This window comes from Salmo salar, chromosome ssa11 (assembly GCF_905237065.1).
Source record: "Salmo salar chromosome ssa11, Ssal_v3.1, whole genome shotgun sequence".
Classification (NCBI taxonomy): Eukaryota; Metazoa; Chordata; class Actinopteri; order Salmoniformes; family Salmonidae; genus Salmo; species Salmo salar.
Window position 1 is genome coordinate 80,424,200 of NC_059452.1, and position 26,384 is coordinate 80,450,583.

Consider the following 26,384-nt stretch of genomic DNA (forward strand, 5'->3'; position numbering starts at 1 on the left):
AAACGCAACGTACCCCGGATTTCCTCAAATTTCATTCGTCTTTGATTCAGGCTAATCTATTTAGCGCATCTTTGTTTAAAGTAAGGCCGAGTGTAGGCTTGGAAAATAATTACAACGGTACACTCTATAAGGCCTAGAAGTCTTAAACCTCTATAACTCAGTTCAACTTTTCTTTGCACTCAATGTAGAAAAACAATAAACAAGATACAAATCTTAGCAAAGAGTGAAAAGGAAAGCATAGATTTAGATGAAACCCTCAAACAAAAGTAAAAACTATTTTCTCCCCTTCTTTCCTTTGCAGCAAGCCAGTGTCTGGCTTCCCTCTCCCTCCCCCTGATGCTCTCCCTCCCCCTGATGCTCTCCCTCCCCCTGATGCTCTCCCTCCCCCTGATGCTCTCCCTCCCCCTGATGCTCTCCCTCCCCCTGATGCTCTCCCTCCCCCCGATGCGCTCCCTCCCCGATGCTCTCCCTCCCCTGATGCTCTCCCTCCCCTGATGCTCTCCCTCCCCCTGATGCTCTCCCTCCCCCTGATGCTCTCCCTCCCCCTGATGCTCTCCCTCCCCCTGATGCTCTCCCTCCCCCTGATGCTCTCCCTCCCTGATGCTCTCCCCCTCCTCTTTCCAGAGGAACGACAGAGGCCTCACACGGAGAGATAGAGGGAGAAGATGCGCTACGTTCTCTCCCCCCTGCCCAGCGCAACTAACTCCCCTACAGCATCATCTCCTTCTCTGACCATCTTTGTCTTTCTCTAAGAATCAATCCCAAAACAACCCCCCTTATACTCCATACAAACCCCCTACTGCCGTTCCTCAAATTCTTACCTTCCAAGTAGCAGCTGGAGGAGGACGAGAGGCCTTTCTTAGATTTACACCCCACCAATTTCAGGCAAATCTCCAACATTTTCATTTGCTTTCTTTCGCTTCCACTTGAAAAATCCTGTTTGTTTATCAGCCCAGTGTCCCTTATGTTTCCTTTCGCCGGCAGATCAACAGAAAAAAATTCCCCAGGTCTGTCATGAAAAGACAAAGAACCAAAAAAAATAAGGGATTCTGCTTTTCTCCTCTCAGAATCTTTGGCTGTTGTGACCCCCTTTTCTCTCCTCTATTCCACCAAACAAAAGCGAACTCTGTTCTGCCCGCAAAGTCTACAAACTTTGTAGTCCAAACGGCTCCATCTTTTTTTCTCTCTGGCTTGGTTAGCTCCTTTCCGGAGGAGGCAGAAGCGACCCAAAAGTGCGCCTGTTCTGGCCGAAAGCTGGCTGGACATGCGGATATGTCAGTTGAGCGGGCAGTAGGGCAGTTTGGATGGTGCCATTCTCTCTCCTGTCCCCTGTGTGTGTATGTCCGTTAGCATGAGAAGCACAGAGACTCGTGCTACAGGCTGACAACAAAGGGCCTCTTTCAGGCTCTGCTTGCTGCACTGAATGACATCAGATGGCTGGGCCCTCCCACAACACACACTCAAGAGAGCAAGAACTACTATACACACACACACACACACACACACACACACCAAGAGGAACGCAAACAGAAACAGTATGCAAAAAAACACATCCAAAGGAAACAGATGAAACCTCTGTTGACAACCAAATTTGAAGTTACAACTGTGAATGATCCAGTCTGAGATGTTTCTCTTTGTCCTTCTGTTGGAGAGTCACAAGACACTTTTTCAAAAACCCTTCTCCAACACTTCAAACCCCCACCCCCACTTCTTCTTCTCACCCTCCGTTTCCCCTTTCTCTTACTCAGATCTGAAATGCTTACAGGTTAAAGAACGGGGTCTGGAAGCCGCCTGGCTTTTTAAAAGCACAATAGCTTGAGCTCGGAGTAGGGAGCTATTCTGCAATCAGATAACAGCGAAAAGTACGCTATCTCCCTGAGCCCTCCCTTATTAACTTTTTACACTGCTCAAATAAGGTTAAATTGCCCCGGGCTGTTTCAACTGGAGGTGAACTGCGATAATTGTGAAATCTAATATCTCAACTGATAAAAAAAATATTTTATCTAAAAGAAACATGCAGGGCCAGGTGCTTCTAGGGAGTGAATGTTTGGCCGTTTCTGTGAGCAACAAAGAATCATTGGCATTAGTCAGGCACTCTTGCCTTTCTCTAGCTTCGTCTTCCCTCAGCTGTATTTTTAGAGTGGCCATACTGAACTCAAGGATTGGTTGTGTCATTCTTCAGCATTTTATGCCATGAAATGTTATCAACAAGAGTCACTAGAATGAATAGACTATAAAACAGGTACGTCCACGTGGTCTCTCCAAAACCAGAACATTGACAATAAAAGGTGCAGAGGTAATTGTGGGCAAATTAAGAGTTACCTCTATAGAAAGAAGGCAATGTTAAATATAGGTATTCTTTGGATAGATTTCTGACTTCAATCAAGAGCAGTATCCCTCAAAACCGCTGATTCACTTTCCTTGCCTTTAAGCAGACGCTACATTCAAGTGTGTGTAATACCACTTCAGCGGGTGACTCCAGACTGGCTGGAACCTTAGATCTGTCAGTCCACAGCCCAGAAGCACGCTAGCTGGCTAACACGCTCACTGAAATTTCCAATCATAAGGAAAAGGAGGAAAATTGACTGAATATAGGCCAGGAGTCTGTTACTGTAGCCAATCCCATCTATAAAATGGTGAGAGTCAGCGGTATAGAAGGTGATAACATGCCACCAAGGAAGACAATTGTAACAATGTTATTACTATTGTTGTTGACTGTATGTTTGTTTATCCCATGTGTAACTCTGTTGTTTTTTGTCGCACGGCTTTGCTTTATCTTGGCCAGGTTGCTGTTGTAAATGAAAACTTGTTCTCAACTGGCCTACCTGGTTGAATAAAGGTGAGAAAAAAAATTATAATAATAAATAGAATTCTCCAATCAAGCCAATGATAATCATTTCAAGACTTACAGTTGAAGTCGGAAGTTTACATACACTTAGGTTGGAGTCATTAAAACTCGTTTTTCAACCACTGCACAAATTTCTTGTTAACAAACTATAGTTTTGGCAAGACGGTTAGGTTAGACGCTTAGGACATCTACTTTGTGCATGACACAAGTCGTTTTTCCAACAATCGTTTACAGACAGATTATTTCACTGTATCACAATTCCAGTGGGTCAAAAGTTTACATACACTAAGTTGACTGTGCCTTTAAACAGCTTGGAAAATTCCAAAAAATGATGTCATGGTTTTAGAAGCTTCTGATAGGCTAATTGACATCATTTGAGTCAATTGGAGGTGTAGCTGTGGATGTATTTCAAAGCCTACCTTCAAACTCAGTGCCTCTTTGCTTGACATCATGGGAAAATCAAAAGAAATCAACCAAGACCTCAGAAAAAAACATTGTAGACCTCAAGTCTGGTTCATCCTTCTGAGCAATTTGCAAACGCCTGAAGGTACCACATACATCTGTACAAACAATAGTACGCAAGTATAAACACCATGGGACCACGCAGCCGTCATACCGCTCAGGAAGGAGACACATTCTGTCTCCTAGAGATAAACGTACTTTGGTGCGAAAAGTGCAAATCAATCCCCAGAACAACAGCAAAGGACGTTGTGAAGATGCTGGAGGAAACAGGTGCAAAAGTATCTATATCCACAGTAAAACAAGTCCTATAGCCATTGCTCCAAAACCGCCATAAAGAAAACTGACTACGTTTGCAACTGCACATGGGGACAAAGATCGTACATTTTGGAGAAATGTCCTCTGGTCTGATGAAACAAAATAGAACTGTTTGGCCATAATGACCATTGTTATTTTTGGAGGAAAAAGGGGGATGCTTGCAATCAGAAGAACACCATCCCAACCGTGAAGCACGGAGGTGGCAGCATCATGTTGTGGTTTGCTGCAGGAGGGACTGGTGCACTTCACAATATAGATGGCATTATGAGGACGGAAAATGATGTGGATATATTGAAGCAACATCTCAAGACATCAGTTAGGAAGTTAAAGATTGGTCGCAAAAGGGTCTTCCAAATGAACAATGACCCCAAGCATACTTCTAAAGTTGTGGCAAAATGGCTTAAGGACAACAAAGTCAAGGTATTGGAGTGGCCATCACAAAGCCCTGACCTCAATCCTATAGAAAATATGTGGGCAGAACTGAAAAAGTGTGTGCGAGCAAGGAGGCTTACAAACCTGACTCAGTTACACCAGCTCTGTCAGGAGGAATGGGACAAAATTCACCCAACTTATTGTGGGAAGCTTATGGAAGTCTACCCGAAACGTTTGACCCAAGTTAAACAATTTAAAGGCAATGCTACCAAATACTAATTGAGTGTACGTAAACTTCTGACCCACTGAGAATGTGATGAAAGAAATAAAAGCTGAAATAAATCACTCTATACTATTATTCTAACATTTCACATACTTAAAATAAAGTGGTGATCCTAACTGACCTAAGACAGGGAATTTTTACTAGGATTAAATGTCAGGAATTGTGAAAAACTGAGTTTAAATGTATTTGGCTAAGGTGTATGTAAACTTCCGACTTCAACTGTATGTTTACAGCCCAAAAAAGTCTAAGGCTGCAGTTACACAAAGCAACTTGCACGCAATTTTTGTGGCTTGTAACCGAGTTGCTTCTTGATTCGTCTGTGAAAACCCTAATAAACCTGCAATTAATCTGCAACTCTGATGCATCCGGCTGAAATATTTCGACTTTGCAACAGTCAATCAACAGCCAATCAAAACAAATGCTTTTGTCACATGATCCATTCGAAGGTTAGGAACTCCGGCCGAGTTGTCATGTCAACAACACAGCTGTCAGTACTGCGGGAACCGTGATCAAGGTGGACAGAAGAGACATTACCCAAACGAGAGCTGAAGTAAATACTGGCATCAAGACTAGTAAAGGTGTTATGTACATGGTTCTGAAGTCAATAAACTAACATTTTCAACATGAACTGCACTAGCTAAAAATTGTTGCTAGCTTGTAAACACGTTGCTAGCTAGCTAGTGAGCTTGATCAAACAGTGTTGGCTACACTGAACAAAAATATAAAACACAACATGTAAAGTGCTAGTCCCATGAGTTGAAATGAAAGATCCCAGAAATATCACATATGCACAAAAAAGCTTACTTATCTCAAATTTGGTGCACAAATTTGTTTATATCCCTGTTAGTGAGCATTTCTCCTTTGCCAAGATAATCCATCCACCTGACAGGAGTGGCAAATCAAGAAGCTGATTAAACAGCATGATCATTACACAGGTGCACCTTGTGCTGGGGACACTAAAAGGCCACTAAAATGTGCAGTTTTGTCACACACAATGCCACAGATGTCTCAAGTTGAAGGAGTGTGCAATTGGCATGCTGACTGCAGGGATGTCCACCAAAGCAGTTGCCAGAGAATTTAATGTTAATTTCTCTACCGTAAGCCACCTCCAACGTTATTTTAGAGAATTTGGCAGTACGTCCAACCGGCCTCACTACCACAGAACACGTATAACCATGCCAGCCCAGGACCTCCATATTCACTTCTTCACCGTTGGGATCATCCGAGACCAGCCACCTGGACAGCTGATGAAACTGCGGATTTGTACAACCAAATCATTTCTGCACAAACTGTCAGACACCATCTCGGGGAAGCTCATCTGCGTGCTTGTCGTCAATAATTGCATTTTCTCGATGGGAATTTGAATGCATAGAGATACCGTGCTGAGATCCTGAGGCCCATTGTCATACCTTTCATCCACTGCCATTACCTCATGTTTCAGCATGATAATATACGGCCCCATGTCACAAAGATCTGTACACAATTCCTGGAAGCTGAAAATGTCCCAGTTCTTCCATGGCCGGCATACTCACCAAACATGTCACCCATTGAGCATGTTTGGGATGCTCTGGATCTACATTACATGTATGACCGCGTGTTCCAGTTCCCGCCAATATCCAGCAACATCGCACAGCCATTGAAGGGGAGTGGGACAACATTCCCCAGGCCACAATCAACAGCCTGATCAACTCTACGCAAAGGAGATGGTTCACAATGGCGCCGGAGGGGATGGCTGCAGTTTTAACCAGCTCCTTAAAAACTGTGCTATTTTGTTTGTTTCTCCGAATTGTTTGTAACTTATTTTGTACATAAAGTTGCTGCTACTGTCCGAAAAGAGCTTCTGGACATCAGAACAGCGTTTACTCACCTCGAACTGGACAAATACTTATTCTTTAATGAGTCCACCGCGAAGGGTATACTGCTTTCCGGAGACCAGGCCCAAATCCCCGTCACTCGCAGGAAGAAAAGGTGGAGATACAGAGGGAGAAGGTCGAGGTGCCTTGTGAGGATTCGGAGGCGAGTGAGTAAATCTCCTCTACCATCAGTTCTATTGGCCAACGTGCAATCACTGGAAAACAAACTCTCTAGACCACACTATCTAGCAAGAGAGTTCTCATCTATATTATTCATAGCTGTCTATTTATCACCACAAACCGATGCTGACACTAAGACCGCACTCAACGAGCTGTATAAGGCCATAAGCAAACAAGAATCCTCATCCAGAAGCAGCACTCCTAGTTGCCAGGGACTTTAATGCAGGCAAACTTTAATCCGTTTTACCTAACTTCCACCAACATTTCACGTGTGCAACCTCCTTTACTCCACACACAGAGAAGCATACAAAGCTCTCCCTCCATTTGGCAAGTCTGACCATAATGCTATCCTCCGGATTCCAGTTTACACGCAAAAACTAAAGTAGGAAGTACCAGTGACTAGCTCAATACGGAAACTGAATCCTACTACACCGGCTCTGACACTCGTCGGATGTGGCAGGGCTTGCAAACTATTATGGACTACAAAGGGAAAACCAGCCACAAGCTGCCCAGTGACACAAGTCTACCAGACAAGCTAAATGCCTTTTATGCTCGCTTTGAGGCAAGCAACACTGAAGCATGCATGAGAGCACCAGCTGTTCCGGAAGACTGTGTGATCACACTCTCCGTAGCCGATGTGAGCAAGACCTTTAAACAGGTCAACATTCATAAGGCCACAGGGCCACGCAGATTACCAGGGTGTGTACGCCGAGCATGCGCTGACCAACTGGCAAGTGTATTCACTGACATTTTCCATCTCTCTCTGACAGAGTCTGTAATACCAACATGTTTCAAGCAGACCACCATAGTCCCTTTGCCCAAGAACGCGAAGGTAACCTGCCAAAATGACTACCGCCCTGTAGCATTCGGTAGTCATGAAGTGCTTTGAAAGGCTGGTCATGTCTCACATCAACACCATCATCCCGGAAACCCTAGCCCCACTCCAATTCGTATACCACCCCAACATTTTTTATTTAATTTTGTTAACAGATGACGTAATCTCAATCGCACTCCACACCGCCCTTTCCCACCTGGAAAAAAGGTACACCTATGTGAGAATGCTTTTCATTGACTACAGCTCAGCGTTCCAACATCATAGTGCCAACAAAGCTCATCACTAAGCTAAGGACCCTGAGAGTAAACACCTCCCTCTGCAACTGGATCCTGGACTTCCCACCCTCAGGAGGTAAGGTTTTATTTTATTTATTTATTTAACACTTATTTTAGCAGTTAAGTTGACTGAGAACACATTCTCATTTACAACAACGACCTGGGGAATAGTTACAGGGGAGATGATTGAGCCAATTGTAAGATGAGGATGATTAGGTGACCGGGAAGGGTAGGCAACAACAACAAATCTGCCATGTTGATCCTCAACATCGGGGCCCCTCAGGGGTGCGTGCTTAGTCCCCTCCTGTACTCCCTGTTCACCCACAACTGTGTGGCCAAGCACAACTCCAACACTATCATTAAGTTTGCCAATGATGCAACAGTGGTAGGCCTGATCACTGACAAAAATGAGACAGCCTATAGGGAGGTCAGAGAGAGCTGGCAGTGTGGTGCCAGGACAACAACCTATCCCTCAATGTGAGCAAGAAAAAGGACATGATCGTGCACTACAGGAAAAGGAGGGCCGAAAAGGCCCCCACTAACATCGATGGGACTGTAGTGGAGCGGGTCGAGAGTTTCAAGTTCCTTGGTGTTCACATCACCAACAAACGACAACACCTTTTCCCCCTCAGGAGACTGAAAATGTGTGGCATGGTTCCCCAGATCCTCCAAAAATTATACAGCTGCACCATCAAGAGCATCCTGACCGGTTGCATCACCACCTGGTATGGCAACTGCTCGGCATCCAACCGCAAGGCGCTACACAGAGGGTAGTGCGTATGGGCCAATACATCACTGGGGCCAAGCTTCCTGCCATCCAGGACCTATATACTAGGCAGTGTCATAGGAAGGCCCAAAAATTGTCAAAGACCCAAGTCATAGACTGTACTGTCTGCTACCGCACAGCAAGTGGGACCGGAGCGCCAAGTCTAGGTCCAAAAGGCTCCTTAACAGCTTCTACTCCTCCAATACAATAACGAAACGGTTGGATAAACAAATAATGTAATGCATCAGATGACGTGTTTAGAATTCTCAAACAATAAGACAGAAACAGCTTCAATTTGATTGTCAATTTTAAATTGCGTTTAAGTAGCTTCATCTAACAGCAAAGTTGCTTGACATGTCACTTGCAACGACAACTAAAATTGTGTGCAAGTTGCGTCATGTAACTGCAGCCTAACATTCGATGAGATCCTCAGATCGGATGGAAATCCATACTTAAAACTCTTGAACATTAAAAAAAAGCACCCACCAGAGGATGTCATTCTTTTATTTTTTACTACACTGTATACAAAAGATTAGCCAGCTGGCTTGGCTGGTTCTGGATTTGTCATAAGCATTTAGGGAAAACTTTGCCACAGATGGAAACCAGTATCTTTGACTTTGCCATCTACTGTTATCGCCAAAGAGTTGGCATCTTCCATAAGAGATATCTGTTTTTCTACGTTGTAATAGACACGGTGCAACCTTTTTTCAGGTGGGCTGCTGGCAGGCTTCGGTACCGCAAAGCCAAATAAGCCTGTGCTCATGGATCTCACAGGGGAAGTGAAATGATAGGCTACAATGACTTTGCTCATCATGATGCACGTCGCAAATGAAACGTAACGACACCCTGAGCGCATCAAACATGAAAGACCAATACAAATGTAAGAGCACAACAAAATAGATAAACAAGTTCCTTGGATTTTCTTTCGCAGGTGCCTGTTCATTATAGGATAGACACTTGTGGTTTCTAGCTGCACCAATCAAAGCAGTGAAGCAAGACTTTAGTGGTCAAAACCATTCAGAGGGTTGCAAAACACAACATATCATGCAATTATTAATTATAAAATGGTCAGATGTATAAAAAATAAAAAAAAATATAGACTAGCTCCAAAATAAGTGAACATTTACAAATTATCCAATGGATTATTTAAATGTTCTGGTAAAAAATGGCAGTGCAAAGTAAAGCTGTTTGGCTCATTTCAGTCGCGACTCTGAAGAAGAAGAACTTTGCAGGAGTTTCTGATTAATAAACGATGCCATGCTGGTGGGTGGTAACATTTAAAAAAAACAGCCCTGAAAAAAACGTAGACTGAAAAGTATTTTCCCACTTCAAGGCCAAATATATTACTGAATAAAACACAAAGTTATTGACATCAATCATTGTGCAACATCATGGGTATGCAATGTGCATCGTCTTGTGGATCCAAACGCATCATGGTTTTGTGTTGGTCAACTTTTTCATTCCAGTTACTGTATCTTAACTGTATGACTAACGTAGGGCGTGGAGAGGGATGACATCAGGGCATCTATAGGGCATAGGTTCTCAAAATGGGTTCCGCTATTGAATATTACCAACAGATTAAACCACTTTTGGCCAAGGGATCCACGGATTAAGTTTGAAGTGTGTAACACAATGTCATATTATTCATCTACAATTTGTTCTTAACCCTGGGCAACATTGGCCTGGGAGACTCACAGGGATATTGGTATCCACAGTACTTCCACATTAACTCAATACTATTTGTATTTTTTATTTACTTACATACACCCATTGTAAGTTAAGTTTGAAACTGCAAAGTTTTCTCTCTGCCTCATGGCAAAATTGCAGGATATTAGCTTTAAGGCTGCAACAACCAAAAGTTTCTGCCCCATGACAAAATGTGTAGAATTACAGGAAATTAACTTGAAAACTGCTAAATGTTCTCCAATGCCAAGAATTGGGCCTTTACAATGTTCCTTTCCATGGCCCGAGACTGACTGTCCGGCCATGCACTGCCAAAGTCATAGTAAAACCTCTTGTATGCTATTTTTATATCACTCAATATTGTGTTCTGATTATGAGTGGGTTCCTGATGAATTTGCTATCACAAGAGAGGTCCCAGCTCCAATAAGTTTGAGAACCCCTGCTATAGCCTGACACATGGTGTGAGACTTAGAAATGACCCAAGTTCCCAGAGCATCCAGTCACATGCCACCAGGCCGTACATCCTCTCAGCCTGGCATGGCAAACGTGTCAATCACCCCGAAACTCCATGAACTCACCACAGTCACAGAGCGGAGGGGATGAGGAGAGATGGAGAGGCTGTAAAAATAAAACAAGGGGGAAAAAGGTTGCAGATGGAGAAACATGAAGCGCATTGTTTGGCCATGAGCTCAAATGAGAATTAATCCATAGCGTTTTATATAATCCGGCTCTCTGTGTGTTAACAGTTAGCCGACATACACAGGATGATTTTCGGGACTTTTCCTATTTTGCCACGTTCATTGCTCCCCGTTTCCAACCCCTCCAGCACAGGAGCGATGGGGACGAAACAAAGCAACGTGAAGGAAACTCCTTTCAGACAACATTTTAGTGTTGACAAAAACCCTTGCAGAGCTTTGTGATTACATGGGACAAGGAAAATATTCAGACCATAGTTATGTCACTTTGACTGTAATTTCACACTTGCCCCTCTAGTGTGTGTCACCTAGGAATGCATTTGAGGAAAATTACTAAAACGCGCAATTGGTAACTACAGCTGCTATGACCATTGACTAACATGGACGATATCTGGTAGAAAGGACTATGAAAGACCATGAGAAGGAGTAAAAGGCCCCTTCGGATGGGTAGTAGAGTGGTGATACTGTAGGTAGACATTACCAATAAACTGAAGAGGAAGTAATCATTTCCAACACAACAGACACACTGGTATGGCCAGGCAATAAAGATCTACAGTGCCTTCAGAAAGTACTCATACCCCTTGACTTATTCCACATTTTAAGTTACAGCCTGAATTCAAAATGGATTAAATAGATTCTCTCAACGATCTACACAAAAGTTTTGAAAATTTAGCTAATGTATCTAAAATTAAATACAGACATTCCTCATTTACATATAGTCCATTCAGAAGTATTCACACCTCAACTTTTTCCACATTTAGTTATGTTAAAGCCTGCATTTAAAATGGATTACATTTGGGTTTTTTTGTCAATGGCCTACACACAATATCCCATCATGTCAAAGTGGAATGATGTTTTTATAAATGTTCACAAATTAATAAAAAATGAAAAGCTGAAATGTCTTGAGTCAATAAGTATTCAACCCTTTTGTTATGGCAAGCCTAAATAACTTCAGGAGTAAAATGTGCTAAACAAGTCACATAATAAGTTGCATGGACAAACAATGTGCAATAATAGTGTTCTACATGATTTTTGAATAACTACCTCATATCTGTAAGGTCCCTCAGTCGAGCAGATAATTTCAAACACAGATTCACCCACAAAGACCAGGGAGGTTTTCCAATGCCTCGCAAAGAAGGGTACCTATTGGTAAAAAGCAGACAGTTAATATCCCTTTAAGCATGGTTAAGTTATTAATTACACTTTGGATGGTGGATCAATACACTCAGCCACTACAAAGATACAGGCATCCTTCCTAACTTAGTTGCCGGAAAGGAAAGAAACCGCTCAGGGGTTTCCGTATGAGGCCAATGGTGACTTTTAAACAGTTAGAGTTATATTTCTGTGGAAAAAACTGAGTATGGATAAACAACATTATAGTTCCTCCATAATACTAACCTAAATGACAGGATGAAGACTAATTTGTCCGAAAAAATGAATAACATAATTCCACTTCGACATTATGGGGTATTGTGTATTTAAAAAATGTAAAAAAATGTTTTATACATTTTTTTAATTCAGGCCGTAACAGCAAAATGTGGAAAGGGTTGTGAATACTTTCTGAAGGCACTGTATATAATCCTGGCAGCTTTCTGCCAGCTGCCCTATAGTCACTTCCAGACATGGGGCTAAGAGCGAGGACGTCAGTCAGTTTATCACCAAGTCGTCTTAGCGTCTCTCTCAAACACAGAAGATGTAAGTAACCTAAGCTGAACATTTAACACAAACGTCTCGCATGTACCAGGAGACCGTCTAACAATGTCACAAATGTCAGCTTGGCACTCGTCCTGCCCATCTTAGTGCGGGAACCTGAGGTATTATACCCAGAATACTAATTAGAGAAACAGAGAGGCGCCCAGCTGTAGTTCATATCAGCATTTATAGTGTTATTACAACATACTCGGCTCCTCATTCCATCGCTGAGCCTGACCTGGTTACTCCCTCAGCTTCCCTCGGTCAGTCAGACAGTGAGGAACCAGGCGTGTGTGTTTACTCAGGGTCACTGGAGAACGCAGCCTGGGTGTCTCGGCCTTGCAGGCCTGGGGATGAGGAGAGAGGTTTTGGGTTCCACATATCCCCCATCAGCATGGCACAGCTGTGGTGGGAGATGGGCCACTCAGGCTAGGGCCCGGGTGTAAGGTTTTTGGGTAGGGTAGTGTTTAAGACAACAGGGGTGAAAAATCAAAGGTGTGTGCGTGTACATGCATGTCTGCCTCCGCACCGATGACTTGGCGACTACATGTCACCACTGCTACTCCCCTCCTCGCCTTGCCCTTTAGCCATACTTGCCTCAGAGTTAAGATCTAGTAGGAGACCTGTTGCCAAAACAGGATCTCTGTCAGCATTGCTCCATTGGCCCTTTGATACAGGCAGCCCAGACCACCTACAGAGCATAGCTGAGAGACTGAGCCCATGTGATTGGTGGATGGGGCCTTTTATGATGCTATGGCCAGATAGCACTGATGGCTCTTTTCTTCTCTGTCGTCGGGGAAATACTCAGGGGCGCCATGGCAAGGAAGCAGCACCTGTGCTAATCTCCACATCGCAAGCTGGAATGCCGAGACGTTGAAAGCAGTTGAAAGCAGTTGAAATGTTTCAACGCACACAAGGCAGATGCACGCACACGAGGCAGATGCACACACACACACACACACACACACACACGAGGTACACACACACACACATACACACACACGAGGCGGCAGGTAGCCTAGTGGTTAGAGCGTTGGACTAGTAACCGAAATGTTGCAAGATCGAATCCCCAAACTGACAAGGTAAAAATCTGTCCTTCTGCCCCTGAACATGACAGTTAACCCACTGTTCCCCAGTAGGCAGTCATTGTAAATAAGAATTTGTTCTTAACTGACTTGCCTAGTTCAATGAAGGTTAAATAAAAAATAAACACGAGGCAGATACACACGAGGCAGATACACACGAGGCAGATGCACGCACACACGAGGCAGATACACACGAGGCAGAGGCACGCACACACGAGGCAGAGGCACGCACACACGAGGCAGAGGCACGCACACACGAGGCAAATGCACGCACACACGTGGCAAATGCACGCACAAACGAGGCAAACGCGCACGCACAAACGAGGCAAACGCGCGAGCAGAGGGCGAGGCAGTACGAGCAGAGGGCGAGGCAGTACGAGCAGAGGGCGAGGCAGTACGAGCAGAGGGCGAGGCAGTACGAGCAGAGGGCGAGGCAGTACGAGCAGAGGGCGAGGCAGTACACTTGTGTATACACAAACACAGGAATAGGATTTAGAAAACTCACACTGACAGACATACTCACAAACCCAAAAAGGCCTCTTCGATAGTCAGAGACAACGCCATCATTGAAATGTTTTGAGTAGTGGAGTCTAAGGACTGGTCAACATGTTCCTTTCCCACTGTAGGGAGTGGTGGCTAGAGTCACCCGGCCAAGACTTACGGATCCCAAAAGCGTCACATTTTTATGAACGATGAATCGCCTGATGCAATAAGGGGGTGAAAAACAATACGGAGAAGGAGAGAGGGCTATCAGACAAATGAGGCCCACCACGGAATGCAACAGGACGCTGTCATGATATCAGCATTGTGATACTACGATACCAGATTTTTCTTGGCAAAAAAGAAAATAGGAAGCAGACTTAACTCTATGGTGCTTTAAAACCAGAGTTGTGGGTTTTATTCCCACAGGGGACCAGTACGGGGGAAAAAATGCATGAAATGTATGCATTCACTACTGTAAGTCGCTCTGGATAAGAGCGTCTGCTAAATGACTAAAATGTAATGTAAATGTAAAACCTACTTTTGTAAAATAGTGTGTGCAACATCAAAATAAACAAATGTGACTCTGGGTGACAACATAAGTCAGTTTTTACCAACATTACGAATGTTTTCCTTTACAATGATGCCCACTTCATGTTTTGTTTCCTTTTCCCCCTTACTTCCTAGTATCCCGATATTAGTATTGTGACAACACGAGTGTGTGTGTGTGTGTGTGTGTGTGTGTCTTTCAAGTTTTATTAGTCGTGTGTACGGGATACACATGGTATACATCGTCCAACAAAATGCTTACTTGCAGGTTCCTTCTGGACAATGCTACAACAATAAGAAATAAAAGAAAATGAACTAAAGTAAATGGCAGTAAGATAGATGTATTTGATCTTTTTGCATAAGTATAATACATTAAGGCACAAGTAAATCAGTAGTTTTCACAATTTTACAAAAATCATAATTTGACCCAGACAACTGGCAATGGAGCAACATTTGATATTCCATTATGTTAGGAAGTTGAAGAACAGAAACCTAACTGTTGCAAAGGAAGGAGGTGTGTGGGTGGGGAGAGACGGGAAGAGACAGAGAGACAGAGAGAGAGACAGAGACAGAGACACAGAGACACAGAGAGACAGAGAGACAGAGAGACAGAGAGACAGAGAGACAGAGAGAGAGACAGAGACAGAGAGACAGAGAGAGAGACAGAGAGAGAGACAGAGAGAGAGACAGAGAGACAGAGAGAGAGACAGAGAGAGAGAGACAGAGAGACAGAGAGACAGAGAGAGAGACAGAGAGAGAGAGACAGAGAGAGAGAGAGAGACAGAGAGACAGAGAGAGAGAGAGGTAGCTGCTGGAATCTTTTCCTCTGTGACAGAACTGACCATGCCTGGGTCTATTTCCCATTTGGTGACCATAGATACCCTGTTAACGGTTATGAGGTCCATCTACATAAAATAATACATGGTAGTGGCGGCAGACTCAGTTACTTCAGTCTAAACGAGGCCAGTTGTATACACTTAGCCCAGACGCAGTAAACAGGGCACATGCAGTAAATGCCTCGGCTTTTTTTACAGGCTATCGACCTTAACGAGACGTCCTGCAGATGTTTCTAGGTCTGGGAGGGAGAGGGCCTGCCTGTGCAGAGGTAGAGAGAGAGAGTGGTTATTAGCATAGGCTAGGAGGCTGGGAGCTAGAGCGGAGGACTCACTGGTTGCTTTTCTCTGTGTCTAAGTGGATCCAGATGCAGCCAGAACAGCGGAATAACTAAATAGAGATCTTCAGTTTCTTGGCAATTTCTCGCATGGAATAGCCTTCATTTCTCAGAATAAGAATAGACTGACGAGTTTCAGAAGAAAGTTCTTTGTTTCGGGCCATTTTGAGCCTGTAATCGAACCCACAAATGCTGATGCTCCAGATACTCAACTAGTCTAAAGACGGCCAGTTCTATTGCTACTTTAGTTAGAACAACAGTTTTCAGCTGTGCTAACATAATTGCAAAAGGGTTTTCTAATGATCAATTAGCCTTTTAAAATGATAAACTTGGATTAGCTAACACAACGTGCCATTGGAACACAGGAGTGATGGTTGCTGATAATGGGCCTCTGTACGCCTATGTAGATTTTCCATGAAAAAAAAAATCTGCCGTTTCCAGCTACAATAGTCATTTACAACATTAACAATGTCTACACTGTATTTCTGATCAATTTGATATTATTTTAATGGACATTTTTTTTGTTGCTTTTCTTAAAAACAAGGATATTTTAAAAGTGACCCCAAACTTTTGAACGGTAGTGTGTGTGTATGTATGTATGTATGTATGCATTTTTATTCTATTTCGTAGATTTGGAATACATTAGTCTACTTTATTACAGAGAAATACACATACATACATTTCTCTGTAATACAGTAGACTAATGTATTCCAAATCTACTCAGGTTGCCTAAGAAATAGAGTAGAAAGGACAGTGCTGAGTTACTAGACACTACTCATCTAATATCATCAACAACTGGACCTCTTGACCTAGAGCAATCAGCTACGATCTAAAGAAAGTTATATTCCAAACGTATACAGATAATTAGACTGGCTACCTCAAGTTCTTTTTCAAAAGGATCACAAATTAGCTTAAGCCTTCTTAGAATTTTGGAAGCCATGAGCAAAATGGACATTTGTGGCCACAGCATTCCAATAGGGGACAGAGGCATTAGGATTAAACATGCTGTGACTGGACGGAATTTCTATCACAAGATGGAATTCACATCATAGGTAACAGGTTGTCCACAGAGAAAACAACAGCTGTGCTGCAGGCCTAGGCCAGGGCAGAGGGGGCTTTGTCCGTCATAGCAGAGGGGAGGCAAGGTGGCAGGGAGAGAGAGCTCACACAGCGCATTCCTGCCCCGACTTGGAGCGTGTGTCTGCTCCGAAAATCTGGAGCACCATGAGGAGGAGCACCAAAAGGAGTAGGGGATGGGGGGGTTGAGGAGGAGACGAGAGTATAGGAAGAGGGGGATGTGGAGCGGGGCAGAAGCTTTAAATCCTCTCTCCCTCTGCTCAGGCGGACTCAGAGATGGGCTGATGAGTGTTTTTTTGCTAAGGGTTCTGTTGTTGTTTTAAAAGCCGTCCAGCGGGCCCGCTGCTGCCCTGTCGGTTAGCACAGCGATGATGAAACACGCTCCTCTGAGCACATTTCACACAAGGCTTAAACTTACTCCGAAGCCAGGCTGCTGGTGAGGTACCACCCGGCCCGCCTATGCCAGAGAGCAGTCATACAGACGAGGAGCAGAAAGTGAAAATGATACCAAATAAGATTAATGAAGCATGAAGACGTGACCACAATAACACACAGTTAATATGAAGTTCATAACGGAACATCAACATGCATGCCTGAAGTTGTATAGCCTACCTGGAGTTAGAATAAGGTGAGGACAGTATGACCTAAAAAAACAAGTACAAGCCATTGACCAGGGCTAAACTATGGGAATCTGAACAATCATCAACCAGCCTTTTACAATGTGTTTATAACAACGACAAACACCTAGGCCTACATACCTCTACGATGAAAGGTTCACTGATGATTCAGCCTTGCCCTCAGGCTAGGTAAAGTCCCATCTGCCCTACAGCCTGCATTAGGTAACTAACAATAGTACCCCAGACGATAATAAAAGCATGTGTGTGCACTGCAGAATGTGTACAATGTATTCATTCCATCACTGTTGACTATTTCTCTAGTCCATTAGCAAACCAGCTCAGTCTTTCAAGTTCCCCCTCTAATTCATATGTCACTATCATGACCTTTAGCCAACTCATTCACACGCACTAAGGATTGGCTATCGTAGCGATTAGGCCTGGTTTATCATAATCACCATAACCCATGTTACATTACATGATCAGAACTCTGAACTCCATAGCCACCAAACCGGTTTCTGCCACTGGGAGCAATTGCCTCAGTGGTTCACTTGATGGTATTTGAGCAAGAAAACAATGTCTATCTATAATTGCTATGAAACAAGAGCAAGCGAGGGAGACAGAAGGAAAGTAAGAGCAAGGAACAGAAGGGCGCCTGAGCAAAAGAGAGAGGGGGGGGGTTGCACCAGCTATTTGAGAGAGGAATGCACAGGAGGTCACATTCCTGACTCCACTGCTGTGGCTTGCCCTATGTTCAACTCTCTCTCTCTCTCTGCTGTGGCTTGCCCTATGTTCAACTCTCTCTCTCTCTGCTGTGGCTTGCCCTATGTTCAACTCTCTCTCTCTCTCTCGCTGTGGCTTGCCCTATGTTCAACTCTCTCTCTCTCTCTCTCTCTCTGCTGTGGCTTGCCCTATGTTCAACTCTCTCTCTCTCTGCTGTGGCTTGCCCTATGTTCAACTCTCTCTCTCTCTGCTGTGGCTTGCCCTATGTTCAACTCTCTCTCTCTCTGCTGTGGCTTGCCCTATGTTCAACTCTCTCTCTCTCTGCTGTGGCTTGCCCTATGTTCAACTCTCTCTCTCTCTGCTGTGGCTTGCCCTATGTTCAACTCTCTCTCTCTCTGCTGTGGCTTGCCCTATGTTCAACTCTCTCTCTCTCTGCTGTGGCTTGCCCTATGTTCAACTCTCTCTCTCTGCTGTGGCTTGCCCTATGTTCAACTCTCTCTCTCTGCTGTGGCTTGCCCTATGTTCAACTCTCTCTCTCTGCTGTGGCTTGCCCTATGTTCAACTCTCTCTCTCTGCTGTGGCTTGCCCTATGTTCAACTCTCTCTCTCTGCTGTGGCTTGCCCTATGTTCAACTCTCTCTCTCTGCTGTGGCTTGCCCTATGTTCAACTCTCTCTCTCTGCTGTGGCTTGCCCTATGTTCAACTCTCTCTCTCTGCTGTGGCTTGCCCTATGTTCAACTCTCTCTCTCTGCTGTGGCTTGCCCTATGTTCAACTCTCTCTCTCTGCTGTGGCTTGCCCTATGTTCAACTCTCTCTCTCTGCTGTGGCTTGCCCTATGTTCAACTCTCTCTCTCTGCTGTGGCTTGCCCTATGTTCAACTCTCTCTCTCTCGCTGTGGCTTGCCCTATGTTCAACTCTCTCTCTCTCGCTGTGGCTTGCCCTATGTTCAACTCTCTCTCTCTGCTGTGGCTTGCCCTATGTTCAACTCTCTCTCTCTCTGCTGTGGCTTGCCCTATGTTCAACTCTCTCTCTCTCTGCTGTGGCTTGCCCTATGTTCAACTCTCTCTCTCTCGCTGTGGCTTGCCCTATGTTCAACTCTCTCTCTCTCTGCTGTGGCTTGCCCTATGTTCAACTCTCTCTCTCTGCTGTGGCTTGCCCTATGTTCAACTCTCTCTCTCTCTGCTGTGGCTTGCCCTATGTTCAACTCTCTCTCTCTCTGCTGTGGCTTGCCCTATGTTCAACTCTCTCTCTCTCTGCTGTGGCTTGCCCTATGTTCAACTCTCTCGCTCTCTGCTGTGGCTTGCCCTATGTTCAACTCTCTCTCTCTCTGCTGTGGCTTGCCCTATGTTCAACTCTCTCTCTCTCGCTGTGGCTTGCCCTATGTTCAACTCTCTCTCTCTGCTGTGGCTTGCCCTATGTTCAACTCTCTCTCTCTGCTGTGGCTTGCCCTATGTTCAACTCTCTCTCTCTCTGCTGTGGCTTGCCCTATGTTCAACTCTCTCTCTCTCTGCTGTGGCTTGTCCTATGTTCAACTCTCTCTGCAAAATAGGCAATACTACTCTAGCTGCCTCTGGAGCAACACTAATCACATTTTTATTGTCACATGCTTTGTTAAAAAACAGGTGTAGAGCAACAGTAAAATACTTACAGGCCCTTCCCAACAATGCAGAATACAATCAAATATTTGAAATTTAACACGAGGAATAAATACACAATGAGCAATGATAGCTTGGCTATATACACAGGGTACCAGTATAGAGTTGATGTGCAGAGGTACGAGGAAATCTAGGTAGATATGTAAACATAGGTAGGGGTAAAGTAACTAGGCAATAGTAGCAGCAGCGTATTTGATGAGTGTGAGTGTGTGTGTGTGTGTGTGTTGGAGTGTCAGTGTAAGTATGTGTGAGTGTGTGGATAGAGTCCAGCGTGTGTTTGCATAGAGTCAAAAAGAGTAGATAGTCTGGGTAGCTAATTGGTTAACTATTTAACATACAAAATGCTTCCTACTGGGCCAATTAATGAATAGAAAGGAGGGGTGGGTGGGGTGTACAGATAAAACTGGTGTAGAGTACACTGGTGAAGAGAATATGCACCAGATATCAAAAACACCCCATTATGACTGGAGTAGGAAGTCCAAAACAGAGAAAAGCCAAATGAGAGATTTAGCAAAAGCATCCGTGTTCATTCATTGCCTTCAAGCTAGGCTACATGTAGGCTAATGGTGTGTGAACCCTGGGTCCGTGGAGCCTTGAGCTCTACCTGTATGGACTGGGACTCAATTTGACACGTGCAAGTGTGAAAAGAGCACGTTACTTGTGACAACATTTGTTTCAAAACCTCTCATTTGAATTATTTTTTTAACTCAAACGTGATGGAGGATAGGAAACAAGGAAAGGAGACCATAAGAGAGTGTTGGTACCACCTGCATGCTGTGAACAGCCCCCTAGAGAGAGGGGGCGTGTCAAGCTGACCTAAAGGAGAGATTCACCCTCTACACACACAGCTTTTGCCAGTCATCAGCTAGGGACTAAAGTGGCTTTGCTGACCACTCCTTTCCAGGTGGTCAAACTGACTCATCAAGGTGGTGGTGCTCAAGCGGGGGCACAAAGGCCGTTACAGAGAATTGACAGTGCAAAATGTGGGGGGGGCAAGACGGCCTTCCAACCACCCCCGCAGTGGGACATTCCAACATGGAAACAGATGACATGAGAAATGTCAATATCTACTTTACCGGTAAGTTCCACCAGCTAGCCTAACTGTTCCAGAACCGTCAAAATAGGCGTCAAAACTACATGCCAGCATTAGAAGTAGGCCTAATCACAAAATTAAATTTCCTTGACCAAAAATCTCTTCACCGTTCAAGAGTCAGAGTGTACGTATCATCCATCTAAACAGTCAGATAGCAAAACAGTAACAGAGAGTCATGTAGCCGAGAATAGGCCTATTTCCTCTGACACACCAGAGTGCTGTCTGTCTCTAGAGCTAGGCCATGTGGCCAGGACCAGGCCACCAGGGGCGAAACAGCTGGCCGCAGTGAGCGGCAAATCTTACCAGGAGGCGCCTGCTGCCCCCGTCTTCAGGACCCAAAGGGATCAGGGGGTAGCTTTGGTGTCTAGACTGCACAGATTCCATGAGTTCCAGACAAAAGACAGAGGGGGGGAAAAACAAGGGGTGACTCTTCCATGGGCCATACATGATGAATGCAGCTGCTAGAACAGCCCAGATCCCTGGCATAGGACACCAGGAAGTGGGGGTGATATCACAACATGCCTGCACTAGAGGGGGGTAGGCTAACCAATGCTCCTCATATGGAGAGACTGGAGAAGTATATCCTGGCTATCAAGTAATAGTCTTCAAAATTAGATCATGCTACCCATAATTTTGTGTATTTTGTCTATAACATTTGAAAGTTTATCATCTCACTGGCTCATTGACCTAAATCAGGCAAGTAGGCCTGCCTCATTAGATTTTTCCATGGCAGGTGCATTAGTTGGTCTATAAAAGACGTACAACAGCCAGTATGTTTCTTATATTAGTCTACATGAATCCTGGAAGAGGCCAAGATAAACGCAGGAGGACCATGTCAGACTAGCTTGCAGCACAAGAGGGCAATAGCCTGGAAAGTCAGTCAGGAACCTGGGGGAATGGCCTCCTCACTCTGCTCACATCCCTTTCTGCTCTACAATCTCCATCCTAGACCACACACACCTCTTTCCTCCTTCCTGTTTCAGGCTTGTTTTTGAAGGGACAACGGGAAAGAAAACAGAGCATCTCCTCAACTGTCCTTTAGATACATTTACACAGCATTTCCCATTTCCTTAACCCCCGCAAAAACCTCCCAGCAGGCAGCCGCCATGCCTTCGGTGCAAGCGCCCTTGAGAGGAAAAACAATAGCCGATACGGAACAACCGCGATGATCAGGTAACAAATGACAGGCTTTTAAATCTGAATTGCAATATTACCAGGAGTTAGAGGAAATTAGGTAGGGAAGACCAACCTACTCCAATTACTCTCTAGAAGCCCAACTCTGATGTTCTTGGGTGGTGACACAGTGGTGCAGGGGGGAGACAGGTCTTTGCTTGCCCTGCTCTGCCTCTCTCCCTGGCTGTGTGTGGAGGTCTAAACCGGCCTGGTGAGAAGCTTTGCGTAGGCTAGCAGCTCACTAGCTAGCGAAGGCGTCCCGGGTAGAACAACATGGATGTGAGTGACTGAGTGCTGACATCACCCTCCTCTCGCAACATGACTCACATCACCTTGTAACCTATCTGACTCATTGCAGGAGGAAGGAGAGAAAAATATATATATAATAATTCTGCCACTGACCCTTTGCCGGAGATCACTCCAGTCCTCCTCTCCATTTACTGGCAGCACCTTTTATTTGTATCCTTAACCATTATTGTTACGCAAGAGGCCTCCGAGTATCTATCCCTGCCGAGACAATCGCTGTATTAAAAGAAATTCAGTATCACTGGCATGCAATCTGATTAAAAAGGGAACGTGTTGACAAACAGGCTAGCGAATCAAAGTTTTCTATACAGAATCCCTGAAAATGTTCATGCTTAATGTTTGCACAGTGCCCCTGTGAAAACAAGGAGACGCATCTCCTGGGGCTTATCCAGTCAACTCGGCCTGACTTTCAGTCAAAGCAGGCCATTTACTCTTTATATCACCTGTTGCTGTTTGTTGTCTCCACTAGCCTACTATGGTAAGCTTCATCTGAAAAGCTGAGGAAACACAAAAACTGTCCAACCCACCAATAACTGGAGTACAGTGATGAAGGAAAAAAAAATAATAAGAAAAAAAAAAAAAAAAAAAAAAAAAAAATCGCCATGTCAATTGACATCAGTGGGATATTATTCATCAATCTCCATGACCAAACACTCACACGAACCCTCTCACACAAATCAATAATGCTGCCACAGAAGATTGAGTAATAGCATGGGCATATTAGCAAGGTCAAATGATAGCGAAAGGAACTGAGATGCAGGTTCTAATAGAAACTGTGCCTGGCTCATCACAGCCCTGAAACCTATATCACCAACGATCATAAAAGGTTGACCTTCAGGGTGAACAAGCATGATGAAACCAATCATGACCAAACTCTACTGAACTGTGAACGAGGAAGAGTTAAGTAGAAGCAGATTCGGAAGAGAAGACAGGGAGGGAAAAAAATACAATATATTGTTAATGACCAAAGTAGGGGGTAGGTACAGAAACAGTGTGTTTTTACCGTGAACAGTGAACACGTTACAGTGATGGGCTCCATGCCGTGATGACTCCCTCTTCCCTCCCTTGATGAAATTCAGCGCTGGCAGACTCGGTCTCCTCTGGTCCCCAACAAATTTCCCCGGCTGCTGCCCCATATGGGCAGGGTGCCAGGCCGCAGCCGGGTCACCAAACTGGGCTCTCTCACCACCTGGGTGTAGGGAACCTGGTGGGTAGGAGATGGAGAGCAGGGACCCCCTCCGTGGTGCGAGTTCCCTCAGTCAGTTTGGTCTCTCCTGGTGCGGTGATGACTGGAAAGTGGAGGCGGCGGGAGATGCTCACTTCTGCATCCCACCAATGCAGGAGTTTTGGATGGAGGTCAATGCAATGGCAAATGGGCAGGCTGATCCTTATTACTCCAATCCCTCCCTCTTTATCATGCATTGACTGCTTTGGTGGAGTCTGATACTGTTAGATAAGGTCTCTAATGGCACTTGTGGGTTTTATTTATAAGACGAAGGCAGTCAGAAGAATACTGGAGGAGGCCCAATCAAAAGACATGAATGAAGATCCAAGGCCTAATCGTGATGACTTACATTAATCCAGCATGAAATAACATAATGCAGGCCTAAGCCACTATTGTGCTCCATCGACATGGTTGCTTTAAAAGTAAAGAGGACTAAGAGAACAACTGAGAAAGCTACTATCAAGATGAGGAATTACACAGAATTATAGAAAAGGCACAATCATTTCTACACTTACCAGCTGAGCTGAGAAACCTCAGTTCCATATCTGGTAAAATGGTTCATAGAGTTAGCAACCGCGGTAGTCAGCTACAGGCACCAATCCTGGTAGTCCCAATACAGTATATCTGCAGACACAGGTCATATAACACTTGCCTAGTCAAATACCTGCTACATGTTGTACAACAGTTGTGATCATGTCAATACAGCACATGGCCCTGTAGCAACTTCCTCCTAGACTACAATAACTGGATAATATGTTTTCTGATTGTGCCCTTTAACAAACGTATTGATTTTCATCTCCATGCAATCCACTCATCTGACAGGCCTTAAATGTATATTTGACATTTAGCTCGTTTTGCTGTCATATCCCTCTGTGACCATCTCTCATGCTTTTCAGGCCACACTTAGGCATGACAAAAGGCACTAGTACGGGCTAAACTGTGTTTGATGAGCAATCATGGGAAACTTAACTAGTTAGCATTACTTAGATGATAGCCACTAGCTTTACCAGAAAGCTAATAGAAAAGGTTTAAACACTAATTAAATGAGCTAGTTTGCAGACAACTGAAGAATGTTATTCAGTAGCTTTGAAGATGCAAGAGTGCTCGTGCAACACTTAGTTTGTTGGAATGCTAGCTAGTTCCAGCTAACGGTGGAGCTAGCCTTGCCTGCTAGATGGCGTGCGAGACCTTGGAAACACACATCCGAACAGTCAACATCTGTCTAACTAGCTAACTTGCTAATAACCAACGATAACTTCGGACTGAGTACGTTGTCGTCTCGGTTGAATCAATAGTGACAACATGAATGAAGTTTTGGCTAAATGTCCACCCAACCCTTGGTATTCAATTATTTGTCAAACTTCCGCGTCCACCGTTCTGCAGAGTTTATCTCCAGCAGTGCATCCCGACCCAGGTACTTTAACCAAGGCGCAGACTCCAAACTTCTCGAGCCAGCCAGTGTGTTGTCAGGGAGTTTTCGCAGCTCCTTCTAAACATGTGCAAATAACAAGCCCGTCGTTTGTATCTCCCCGATTCCTATACTTATTCATAGCTCTTTAGATAAAATATGTGCAATTAACTTCGGTCGGATAGTCGCCGCTGAGGCCGCCATATTACTTCCGTAAGCAAGGTGGTTTGCTAAAATATGGGTGGGGATACGTTTTACGTCAGAGCGTGCGTGGGTAAGTAGATAGGGATGGGGCCCCACACAGACCCATCTCTTCTGTGTTTTTGATGGGACGTGCTGTACTACTCTGCAGTATGTCAATGTGGCTAAAGTCATAGACTGACATAAAATCATTGCAAAGTATCAACTGTTGATAAATAGCAGTTTCACTAAAGGTAAAGTAAAGGGCAGGCGGTAGAGTTGGTTTCATGAATCAAAAAGTTGTCTTTACTGACTGGAGTCGTTTCAACTCATCTTCAGAAAATAGGAGTAAACAAAAAAGAAAGAATCAGCTGAGAACTTTTTGGGATGGACATAGACGAGCTGTTTAAGATTCCTCCACAAGGATCTCTCATAATCTCAGAACGTGTGCCCTCTTGAGGTGAGATAGTCTTATTGGGGAAACCTCTAAATAAAAACACTACTTGCAAGCATGATTAAATCAAGTTCTCACACACTGATAGCTTGAGGCATTTCTTACAAGAGTAGTTATTCATACAAAAGTACAACATTATCAACATTCCTCTGACCTCCTCAGCCATTGCACCAGCTGTCGTCATCGGCGGCTCTATTGTAAGAAACACCTGGGTTCCCAGGGCAAAAACCCTGTGCTATCCAGGAGCACGAGTAGAGGACATTACAAGACTGCTTCCGACCGTTCTACGACAGATGCCGGGAGCTGATGCTGTCGTAGTCCATGTGGGGTCAAACGACATCAGGAGGCCTAGCTTGGAACTTCTGAAAATGTATTTTAAAGAACTGATTCTAGCACTGAAAGATTCCAAAAAGCGGCCAATCATTTCAGGTCCTCTACCATTGTTGGTCCATGTGTGTGAAAGATTCAGCAGGCTACTGGCATTACACACCTGGCTAAAAGATTACTGTACCTCTGTTGAAATCACTTTTATAGATAACTTTGACACCTTCTGGAAACAGCAGATATTCTACGGGAATGACGGAGTCCATCCAAATCATCTTGGCTCCTGGACTCTGTCCACACATTTCAAGGCTGGGTTGAGACAATGACTTATCAATGACCCAAAACCAGCAACCTGGTTCAGGTTATCAGTCAATTATTACAAACAGCAGAGGAATGAAATCATCAACATGTTGATCACATCTTTACTAATGCTGCAGAAATTTGATTTAAAGCAGTATCCAAATCCATAGGATGTAGTGATCACAATATCGTGGCCATGTCTAGGAAAACCAACGTTCCAAAGGCTGGGCCTAATATATTGTATAAGAGATCATACAATACGTTTTGTAGTGATTCTTATGTTGATGATGTAAGGAATATTTGCTGGTG

The 26,384-nt window shown here is 44.3% G+C and overlaps 1 protein-coding gene across 2 annotated transcripts in view; it reads right to left on the reverse strand.

The window, feature by feature from the left end:
* The window catches only part of LOC106563284 (tyrosine-protein kinase ABL1), a 54,847-nt gene extending 29,794 nt beyond the window's left edge, over positions 1-25,053 (reverse strand). Inside the window, exon 1 of one of the 2 annotated variants that reach the window (XM_014128749.2) lies at positions 23,188-25,053. In XM_014128749.2, coding sequence (XP_013984224.1) covers positions 23,188-23,320 — 133 coding nt within the window. In that variant the 5' untranslated portion in view covers positions 23,321-25,053. Of the gene's footprint in view, positions 1-821; positions 1,458-23,187 lie in introns of those variants that run through there. The other variant, XM_014128750.2, reaches the window with a different exon arrangement.
* Positions 25,054-26,384: the final 1,331 nt, after the last annotated feature.